Source organism: Astatotilapia calliptera, chromosome 23 (genome assembly GCF_964374335.1).
Source record: "Astatotilapia calliptera chromosome 23, fAstCal68.1, whole genome shotgun sequence".
Lineage (NCBI taxonomy): Eukaryota > Metazoa > Chordata > Actinopteri > Cichliformes > Cichlidae > Astatotilapia > Astatotilapia calliptera.
This window is the reverse complement of record NC_137443.1, coordinates 41898546-41909590: the sequence shown is the minus strand read 5'-3', so window position 1 is coordinate 41909590 and position 11045 is coordinate 41898546. Positions and strand designations below refer to the sequence as shown.

Below are 11045 nucleotides of genomic sequence, written 5' to 3'. Positions count from 1 at the left end.
CTGGGTCACACAACAGGACAAAGATCCCAAACACAGCAGAAAGTTAACAACAGAGTTGCTGCAAAAGAAAAGGTCTTACAATGATCTCAATCTGATTAAAAGGATGTGGAGAATTTTGTATAAACAAATGGAACAAATCTCAATGGACTGAAACAGCATAAAGAAGAGTGGCCCAAAAATCCTCCACAATGATGTGAGAGACTGATAAAGTCACACAGAAAACAATAACTTCAAATCATTGTTCTTAGAAGTGATTCTACAAGTTATTGAATTGTGGGGTGCACTTAGTTTTCCACACTGAAATTTTAGAAGAGACCTAGGACACAGTTGTCATGTTTCCCTGTTTAAGAAACCAATATGTGCACAAACTGGAAGGCAAGGGAGAGACTGACATACTGAACAGGCTGGTGGAAAAGCTGTTGCACTGAAGCAAGGGGCAGCTTTTATTTACAGACCAAAAATCAGTATCGGGTATAGTCAGGTTATACTCATGTAGACACACATTTTTAGGAGAATAGCATAGCATCTCCCAAAAAACAAACAAAACAACAATTATAAGTGTCCTGCATTAATGAATAGGGTGTTTGAAAATCATTTGTAGGCATTGTTGGTGCAGAGCTGGAGGGAATGACCGGGGAGAAGTGGAAAACATCAAGCAGCACAGACAAAGAGAGCACGTACTGTGCGCTGGCAGAAGAGAAGAGGTCGATCTAGCTTACACCCTAAGGCATAATCTGACTTTTATTTTGATATGAGCAGTGGCCCAAGGCAAAGCAAAATTACTCATTCATTAATTAATAAAAAAAAAACAGTCAGTTACCATAGATGCAATGCAATACAAGAGGATTTAATACAATCACTTGTAATTTTGTCAAGCTTTATATTTATCAGAGTGCATAATATTAACACACATATAGCAGCACTTACATACCGACAGGAGAGTTCTTTTGTAATATTTAACGTGCATTCTCATCACACATTCCCCAGAAAAGGGAAAAATCTAGACCATAAGCACATACAGTTCTTCAAACGCCCCTTTGGAGCGATTCAGCAGAGGATGACTGCAAGCTGTGCTATTAAAATGTAATATCACCCAGCTGCCATCTAATGTCTCTGAGGTTATTTTAATGGAAGATTCTAAATTGCTCACTGCTTTTTGGTTTGTCAGAGGAGAAAGTGAGAACATTTTGAATTCCCGTTTTTTGTTTTTTTTTAGACTCTTTAATTCCGACCTTTGGCTTTCGTTGAGCTAACGTTATTGAACCGTTGTAACCTTCCTCTTTGCAGAGAGAGGAGTGCGAGACTGCAACTCCAAAATGTGCATATTGATTTGTGCAGCAGATACTCCAGCTCACAGAACAAGTGCTCTCAGTTACTTTCACACATGGGCAAAGTGCATCTTAGGCAGCCAAAAAAAAGTTTAAGGTTTACACCACTCACCTTAGCTGGTCACGTGAAGGCTAAAAATGCTGAAGAAGTTTGATGTTTTGGGCACTGCTGTGTCTCAGCAAGCTATAAAAGATTGCTTTCTCCAGTATTACATGAATGTTGATGTGATGCCTGCTTACAATACATGTGATGCACACTGGGAAAAAAACTGTAAAGATATTTCCATTTAACATTTTTGAAATGCAGGATTTTTCCATCCATCTCAACTCTATTTGTGAGTTTTTGAAACCTCATCAGTGTGATTTTCTTCCACTCAAAAAATGTAAATAAATTGCACAACTTCCACTGAAAAAACAGATGATGTACTAGCAGAAAATAACCAGGACATTTTAAGTTTTTTTTTTTTTAAAAAGGGGTTTTTGTGGGTAAAGTCAGCGGCTTCACTTAGAATCACTGGTGAAATTATGGTTCAGCGGTGAAAACATGTTGGTCTTCCATTGGCAGCTTTGGGTTCCACATCTGCCTGCAGAGAAATTCATAGTTAGTTTTGTATTTTTTACTTAACTTGTATTTTTTTTATTTATTTCATTTTCACCTTTTGCTTTTTTTGTCAGTTTAGTTTTAGTTAGTTTCCAGACTGGTGGATGGATGGATGGATGGATAGTTTTAGTTAGTTTCCAGACTGGTGGATGGATGGATGGATGGATGGATGGATAGTTTCCACACTGGATTTTCTTGTTTCGTTTTAGTTTTTTTCTATTTGAAAATGTTTAGTTTTAATCTAGTTTTATTTAGTTTTAGTAAGCCTATTCTATAATTATATTTAGTAGTACTCTATACAAGTAATACAATAAAAACACAGTACTTTTGAATCACAGTGTTATTCTTGTAGACATGCAGAGTTTCAATAAACATGTCCATCAACTTTTACCGAACAAACAAATACTAAAACTAAAGACATTTATTTTATTTTTCCAATTTCCCAAAATCATTTCAATTGGTTTTAATTTTTTAAGTCTGGTTTTTGTCTTCATTTAATTCAAATGTTTTCAGTTTAGTGTTAGTTAAATATAATATCCTTGCAGAAAGTGTCTGTTGCCAGAAGGGGGCAGTGTCAAAAATATGTGGTACAACAGGTCTGTGGGCCATGCTTGCTCCAGTTAGCATTCGAGTGACACACACTGTTATCCAACAACTCGAGCGACGTGTAGTAGGAATTTGAGAACTTCACGGGGACACATTCAGTGGACAAAAACCTTTCTTTGTTGGCAAGTACCTCCATAACTGGACACAAAAATTGTGGCGTATATTTATCATAATACAACACTCGCGGAATAAATCTTCACTTAAGTTTTTATTTAAATTTCACTAAATCATCTTTAATGATAATTGGGGACGACTTAGATGTCATGGTGCACTTTACAGAGAGCTGTATCTGTTATGAGCCGACTATCATTGATATAAATGGGATGGGCAAAACAACAAAAATAGCTGTGGGTGTAAAACAATACGATTCATTATGCTTTACGATGACTGAAAACCTAATGTGCTACTAAACGTGCAAGCCAATAACAGGGTTAATGATCACTGTGCAGCTTGATAGCATGCTACCTTTATTTTGAAAACATACATAAACAGGAAGATGGCTGCACTCAAGCGCGGCACGCTGATATTCACTGTTAACCACACTCTTCATTATGTGAAGGTCAAAGACCGGGTCAGACTCTGAAGCCGTCCTTTTCTCCCAGTGGAAAAGAGGTTAATGTAAGAAGGCCTCGGGAAGTGTGTGAGCACTCACAGAGCATCATAACAGGCGGAGTAATGAAGGGTCAGCGTGGTAATGATGAGCTCTGACACTTTATGTGTATAATAGATTTACACTGGCTGTTCTGTGAGATGTAAAATGGAGCGGATGAAGGAAGTGGCTGAGCTGCCTTGTTAAATATTCACAAGAGAATGATAATAAGATCAGTGCTCTGTATACACGCACACACCATATATGTATATAGTTATAATCAGCCTGTATCAGCCGATTCATAAAAAGAATAGAAAGTAACTCCAATAATATGACACGTCACTTAAATTCAGCCAAGCTTCCACACTCACTCACCTGCCTGCCTACCTTTTTCAAGGTCCAGTCTATTTAACATTCACTTGTTTTGTGCCGTTTAATTTAGAGGAATAATAAAAGCACAAAGATCAAAGACTCTTATAATCAGTCATAATCATAATTAGTCTGCTCCACTGTAAAATTCCCTTTACTCCAATTAGGACCATCTTCTTTCCTGATCTAAACAAACACGCTCCATTTGCTTGCTTAGTAGGAACCGTACATGTAAAAAATACTCAGTTAATCTTTCAGAAAAAGAGCTCAGTGGTTCCACACGGCTTAAATATTGCACAATCGTCATAAAATGAAGTAAAGACCTACTGAAATGAATTTTGCAATAAACACCAGGGGCTCAGTTTAACTAGTTGCGACAATAAAATTACTTGAATGTTATGTTTTCCTCCATGCTTGGATCCATTACAGCGAGCAGCGAGTGTGTGTATTTTCTGTAATGAGATGCATTATTTAAAGATTGGTGACCGTGAAGTGTGACACGTTTTCTCCTCGCTCACCATCAGGGTTTGTGTGACTGTGAACTCGCTGATGACGCGTCGACTAACTTTGCACACAAGCACCGCATCACATTTTAAAGATGACTTGACCCACATCCTCGCTGTGCTGCCTCAACCTGGCAGGAGAAGCAGAGTTACGGAGTGTTACGTATCGCGTTACTGGGCGTTAATCTGCAGAACAGCAGACGTCATTGTCTGACATCAACCATTCAGCCCTCGTTGAAAGTCACACTGGTAGTCGCAGCTTTTATGTAATGCCACATCATGGCTGGTTCAGTTCACCAAAATGACCACGAGAAGAAATTTTAAAACTCATGAAAATTTGGGTTATAAATTTCAAACAGCCCTGTGCAAAAGTCCCGAGCCACGCCGCATTTCATTATATTTGGTTCCAGTGAGCAGAACTTTTTTCTTACTCCTTACAATGTCTAGAACAACAGTTCTCCAGGCTGAAGTCACTCTAAAGGTTTTCTTTGGACACTGGCTTTCGCTCATTTTCAATCCAATCCTTGCACCTGACCATTTTTTGATCTTCTCTTTGTTAAAGCACTGAACTCTGACCTATGAATCATTCAAGCATTAAAAAGGCGCCTAACTCAAGTAATGAACCTGTGTTGTGTCTACAAAGACAACTTAGCAAAGAACTAATTTATGATTATATCTTTAGGCACTTTGCTACTAGCAGCCTGTTGCAAAAACACATTATTTTTTTTCAATTTCTTAAGTTAGTTTTTAGAATAAAATTGTGTTTTTGTTGCAACAAAGTGATTCCAAAGAGCTATTAGCTGAAAACTTTGCATATCTCAGCATGGTGTGCAGTCTCTCCTTAAAAAAGGGAAAAAAGAGGAAACTGGAGGACAAAAGAAGTGTCAGACCTAAAAATTAATCTACAGCAGATAAACAGTATCTAAAAGTCATGTTCTTAAGAAACAAACAAAAAAAAGAAAACCCAGTGAAGACCTGGTTCATTGAAGCCTCATCAGAAATGGCGGAAATAATCTCAGTGGAAGGGTGACTATCAAGAAGTCATTGTTAAAGAAGAGAAATGGAGAAAATGCTGAGGTATACCACATTGCACAAGAACTGGACTGAAAATCAGTGGCAACAGGTTTCAAGGAATAATGAATCCAGAATTGTGGTTCATATGATCATCAACAGGTACAGAGGAGGTCAGGAGAAAGATATGACACGTTTCAAAGCAATCTGTAGAACGTGGTGGATGCTGTGTAATGTTATGGGGCTACAAAACACACTGTCAGTGCAGTGAAAGCAAACAGTGGAACATTATCGGTCATGGACTGGCCTCCCCACAGCTCAGACCTCAACGTTACTGAAGCAGCATGTTGAAGGAGAACAGAACAAAAGGCAGAAACATCCAAAGAAGAGCTTCGAATGTCCTTCAAGAAGCCTGGAGAACTATTCCTGAAGACTGCTTAAAGACATGACAAGACAGCTGCTTAAGAGAGTTCAGACTATGATGAAGAATAAAGGTGGTCATACTAAATATTCACTTTCAAGCTCATTAGAATTGTACAAACTCTGTTTTTACCTTATATACTGTATTTCTATCTGTGTTTGCACATATTTTAATAAATTGCTACACATATTTCCCAGTTTCTTAGCAAAATAGGTAATTAATGGTACTGTATATGAACTTAAGGCTAATTCTGAAAATGATCAAACACCATACCAATAATGTAAAAGTCCCACAGTCATCATTTGCTTCCCCTCACTTGTGAGCAGTGCTGGTATTTTGAAGCTGTAAGGCCCAAAGCAGCCAATGGTGTCTTGAGTTTAAGCCCACATGCTTAACTAAGTGCAGCAGTTCTGCCTTTACCCTCATGGACAAGATCCAGTAAAGCAGAGAATTTCCCGTAAAAAAATAAAGTTAAAATAAAAAATCCAACCTTCTGTGTAAATCCTTGCGAAGACGTGCTGTTCGATGGACTGTGAGCCTTTTAAAGTAGCTATGTCTGAGAGAGGGATTACAGAGCTCACTTTTATGAGGACGTTTACTACTCAGTAAGATGATACAGACGCAGTTTCCCTTTGAGCTTCCTCATTTAATTTGCTTATACTGCTTTCATTTTCTGCTTTGTTGATCTTAAAAACAGGAGTGATGGATACGATGATAGGATGTGACGATCTAACTCGATTCAGCCTGAGGTTACGTCCCAGCGATCAAATTATCATCGTACTTGAAATTCACTTGTAGCTATTTTTAAACAGCGTACATATTTTTTCTATTAATTCCTGTAAATTAACATTAGAACCTGAGATTATGTTTGTTATGTTCACGCTCTGGAACGTGAACTTCACGGGCTCATAAGTTGATCAGGAGCAACCAGAGTCTGCAGAAAACAGCAGTTGCAGAGTCGCAGCGGCTTCAGACGACTTCAAACAGACATGTCGAAGTCGGTCTGACTCCCCTCATCACTTCTGCCTTAATGCCTTCTTCATGGAGCATTAGCTTACATCCCTGCAGCCGTGGAATTACAGCTATGATGTCAATACACATTGTGCACCATCATCAGTGTCTGTGTGTGTCCACAGTGCTCTGTATTCACCATTTTGTGGCTATTTTTAAGAAATGTAATCGTTGATTCTTGAGTCCATTTCTGGGAAGACTGGAGATGATGTTTAGGGTTTAACCCTTTAAGACCTACCATAGAACCAAGTCCGCCAGAGCTCATATTATATTTTTACATGTTGTAGTGCCATTTCTGGGAGCATTTCAAGTTGATATACATCAATACAACCATTATATCCCAAATTTTAATAATATGTCTGCATTAAGTGCATAGTAATTACATAAATTGCAAAAAAGTGCAATAAACTACAAAAAAATTGAAAATCGTTTTGTTTTTTAAACATATATTTCTAGTTAGAGAAATTTAAGAGGCTTATCTCTCAAAACTGTAAATACAAAAAAGTTGCACAAACTAGTTTCCCATCACAGGAAATTTATTTTAAGTGTCTTCATAGTTTTATTTTTTGAAATACACCAATTTTTATATACTGCAGGAAAAACGAAAATAAATATTATAATGCAAATTTGCAAAAAAACAGCATATGCATCAAAATAAACTATTTCCAGCAGTGCAATATGACTTCTAAGCATCCCAGAAACGACACAGAAAGTTAGAAAGTCAAACATAACTTTTAAAAACACCAGTACAGGCTCATAAGGCCCTGATGGTAAAAAACTACATTTGACGTCACTTCCGGTTTCGGGCAGGTCATGGCGAACATGCGATAGTTCGTGCTGATGGATGTAGGAAGTGTTACAAACAGCTGATCGGATCGGCAAAGCGTGTTTCTGGAATATTATGTTTTTGTTGCTGCAAGTGCTTTTTATGCAGTTTTTGCAAAGTTATATGTGGAAGGAAACCGTGACCTAGGACAAGCTGATGGCCGGTTTCATATGCAAAAAAAATTATTGCGCTAGCTCACATGGTTGCAGTGCTACCGGGATTTTAAAAAAGTTACGCAAAACGGAGCGTGCCCGCTCCGACCAGCTTTAAAGGGTTAAAGCAGACACGGGGCCATTCTTCGAGGTTAATGGCTCTTCTCTTAAGTTGTTTGTTATGGATTGTGCCAGTTATACTGTAACTGTATCACCTGCAGTTCCTGGATCCATAGATGGTAGAGGTTAAATACCAGACAAGATAAACAAAGTTATCAGTTTACAATACATCCAGTTTAACCATGAACAGAGAGAAGGTTCACTGGATCAAATCATTTGCAAGAGTTGTCGAGGCTTTCCAACACGTAAGTGAGTCTAAGGGAAGACTGCTGTACAAGACTGAGATACACAACATTGGTGTTGAAATCTCTGTAAATGCACCAGCTTCACATCTTATCCAACAGTAATTCCAAATATGGAGAGAAATTTAAATGAAGGCAGGGATTATGTTCAAGTGAGTATCTTCAGGTAAGTAACTAGGCCCAGTCACTATAATGCAGGCAGAGTTAGAATGGGTCAGGCAGGCTTTCCAGCAGGTTTCCCAAGAAGAGGGAGGAGACAGGTGAGCAAGTGCAAGACACAAGGAAATTCAAGCAAGGTGGTAAGTGAATGAAGTGGTGCAAAAGGCCTGCGCTATAGCCCCACAGGTAGAACAACCACCTGGCAAAGAATGGAGGTCAGCACAAGGTTTAACTATAACTAATTGTAGATCGAGAGCAGATACACCTGCAGGAGACTTCCTTAGACCACCCACAGCCACTGAAGAAGTCTGATTAGTAACACTCACATTCTAACAGAGAGGAAGGGAGGAAGCAGATCTACCACTGGTACAATAACACAAGTAAGAATCATTCAACGTTAAAACCAACTGTTTATATTCTGACCCATTAAGACTTCGTGGTAAGAGGTCTTGGTGACTGTGGTATCCAGTGTTGGGTATAACACATTCAAAGAAATGACTGTACATTAATGTACTAAATTCAGTAATTGTATTACAATATATTATAGTTATGTTGTTACTTGCATTACAAAGTTATTCACACAGTGAGTGGATAGAAAAGAGAAAAAATCAAACGTGGCTTTTTCCTTCGCACGTTGCAGCTGACGTCACTTTGTGTGCAGGAGGAGGAAAATGGTGGCGCAGTCTACAGCTGTTGTTCAGGAGTGGAAAGATGAACGTTACATTTATTTTGAATGCACAAAAGAACAAGAGCATGATAGTGGAGTGCAACCTGCCTCCAAGACAAAAACAATTGCATTAAACCTCGACTCTTTGCAAGCATCTGCACAGATAGCATGCTAACATAAAGCTAGCCAAGATCCTAGATGATGTTACAGCTGAGTGTATGCTGACCCCAGCCCAGCACCCAGAGCCTGAACTTCACCAGGTAACAAAGGCAACTTGCAGTAGCCTTCATTTCTACCTGTAGAAACAGCTACAGTAGAATCACTTGCGCTCACTAGGATAGGGATTTGTGTTGGTGTGTGTTTCAGGTCCTTTACAGAGTAAAAGTGAAAGTAATGTAACAAGTAGTGTAACAAATTAATTTCTCTACTGAGTAATTAAGTAAAATACTGTGTTACTTTCCTATAATAAGTAATAAGCATCATGTAATGCACTACTTTTTTTAATAACAAATCCAACGCTGGTTGTGTCAGCACCGAGGCAGCAGATCATGATCATGTCCTAGAAGTTCTGTTTTGGCTCACACCTGTTACTCCTGCTTTGTTTTTTTTTACTTCTTATCTCTGAAATGTTCTCCACTATAATTACAACCATTGTTTAGAACAACACATTGCCTCTGGAGGCTTTCCATGGTTCAGCCTGCTGCCCGTGCACCTGGCTGCCCACCTAATGTAAAAGAAAATGGGAGTCATCAGAGGAGATATTCATGCATATACATGTGTGTTCTCACAGCTTTCTATAGTAGTGAGCATTATGTTTGAGCAGTTTGGACCAAATGCACCAGATTATCCAGATTTCCTTCCCACATACAACTCCAGGTGTCCAGTCATAAATCTTTGGACCACTTTTGAGCCCTGTCATCTTGGAGATACTTTGACCAAGCCCTTGTTACTTACTTACCGTTGCTAATTTTTTCTGCCTGTAACACATAAATCAAGGGCTGCTTCCTCACATGCTTCCTAATATAGCCCACCCCTTGACAGGTGCCATTATAATGAGGCAATCAATCTTATTCAATTCACCTGTCAGCTGGCTGCTAATGTCGCGGTACATCGGAGTATTCTAACTTGTACATTACTGGAATATTTCTTTTCCATGATACTTTATGCTTCAACTTATGAGGGAAATATTGCCGTTTTCACCCCACCACATGTACCGGTCATCTAATTGCTGTGGGTTATTATACAGTTTTAGTCGTTGATCATTCACAAGATAATTTCAGATCTTTTTTCCTTCTAGTTTTTTCTAAAGCTTTGCAGGGATTTATGTGTAGGTCACTAACCTCCATAGTCAAATCTTTTAGCTTCATCTACAAAAGGGATGTCGAACTCATTTTACATCATGGGCTGCATACTGACCATAAGTGTGCTGGAGCACTGACAGTGTAAGGAAATGTAACCATGCAGTTATCTATATAAGAAAAAGTACAATTTCAACTGTATGTCTCAGTTTTTCTACAAGAAATGCTACATATGCTATGTATTAAATATAAGACATTTGCCAGCACAACTATTTGGGACTAAATTATAAGTAACAGGGGTGTAAAATTACTAAAATGAATCATCGCACAAACTGTCCTGTTGTAATAAAACTGTTGTGGTTTTTTTTGTTTGCTTGTTTTTGGTTGTTTTTTTTTTTATTGTGGACTCATAAGGACATTTTTTTTAATAGTGAAAATTTAATTGTTTAACTATTAGTTACCTTGGTGCAGTGTGAATGGCCATGGAGGTCAAATGAAAGCTGGAATACTGTTAAAAATCCCATATTTATGCCCTCATTCACATTTTTTTTCCAAACCAGTTCAGTGGGCCGGATTGTTGTCATCAGTGGGCCATTTCTGATCCCCGGGCCACATGTTTGAAACCCCTGATCTATAATTAAATTAATGGGAGAGTAAGAGAAATGTCAAACCCAGTCTGAAAATCTGCATGTAGTGAACCATCCTACATTAGCTGCAGCTCACACATTAAAATGCTCGTTAATATTTAGCTGTCGACCTGTCGCTGATGCACAGCTCATTGTGGATGGGGAATGTGGAGGACATATTTAGCACATCTTATTGATATTTTTACAAGACCCTCTTAGTGACTCTTGGTTTTTGGCAGCCTAAGATGGTTTCCTACCTTTCCCTCAAAGCCATCATCAAACCCTGAGTTTTATTTACCATCTGGGCACTGAGGTAAACAGTATTTGCAGCATCGGAGCAGTTGCTGCAGCCCTGTCTTTCAGCGAGATATTAGCTGGCCTCACGCCACGGAGAGAGAGAGAAAAGGAGAGACAATGTGGAGTCATACTTATAGTACTTGTGGCATTTATTTGTGTATACTTGGATGTGTATGCATTATGAGGATGTGTGCCTGGTGACGAGCTGGAGCTGTGCCA

General features: G+C 38.6%; 1 protein-coding gene across 1 annotated transcript in view; it reads right to left on the bottom strand.

The window, feature by feature from the left end:
• Positions 1-1805: 1805 nt before the first annotated feature.
• The window catches only part of ptgfrnb (prostaglandin F2 receptor inhibitor b), a 93545-nt gene continuing 84305 nt past the window's right edge, over positions 1806-11045 (bottom strand). Inside the window, exon 12 of the mRNA XM_080297492.1 lies at positions 1806-1912. Within this exon, the coding sequence (XP_080153618.1) occupies positions 1830-1912 (83 nt within the window). The 3' untranslated portion in view covers positions 1806-1829. The remainder of the gene's footprint in view (positions 1913-11045) is intronic.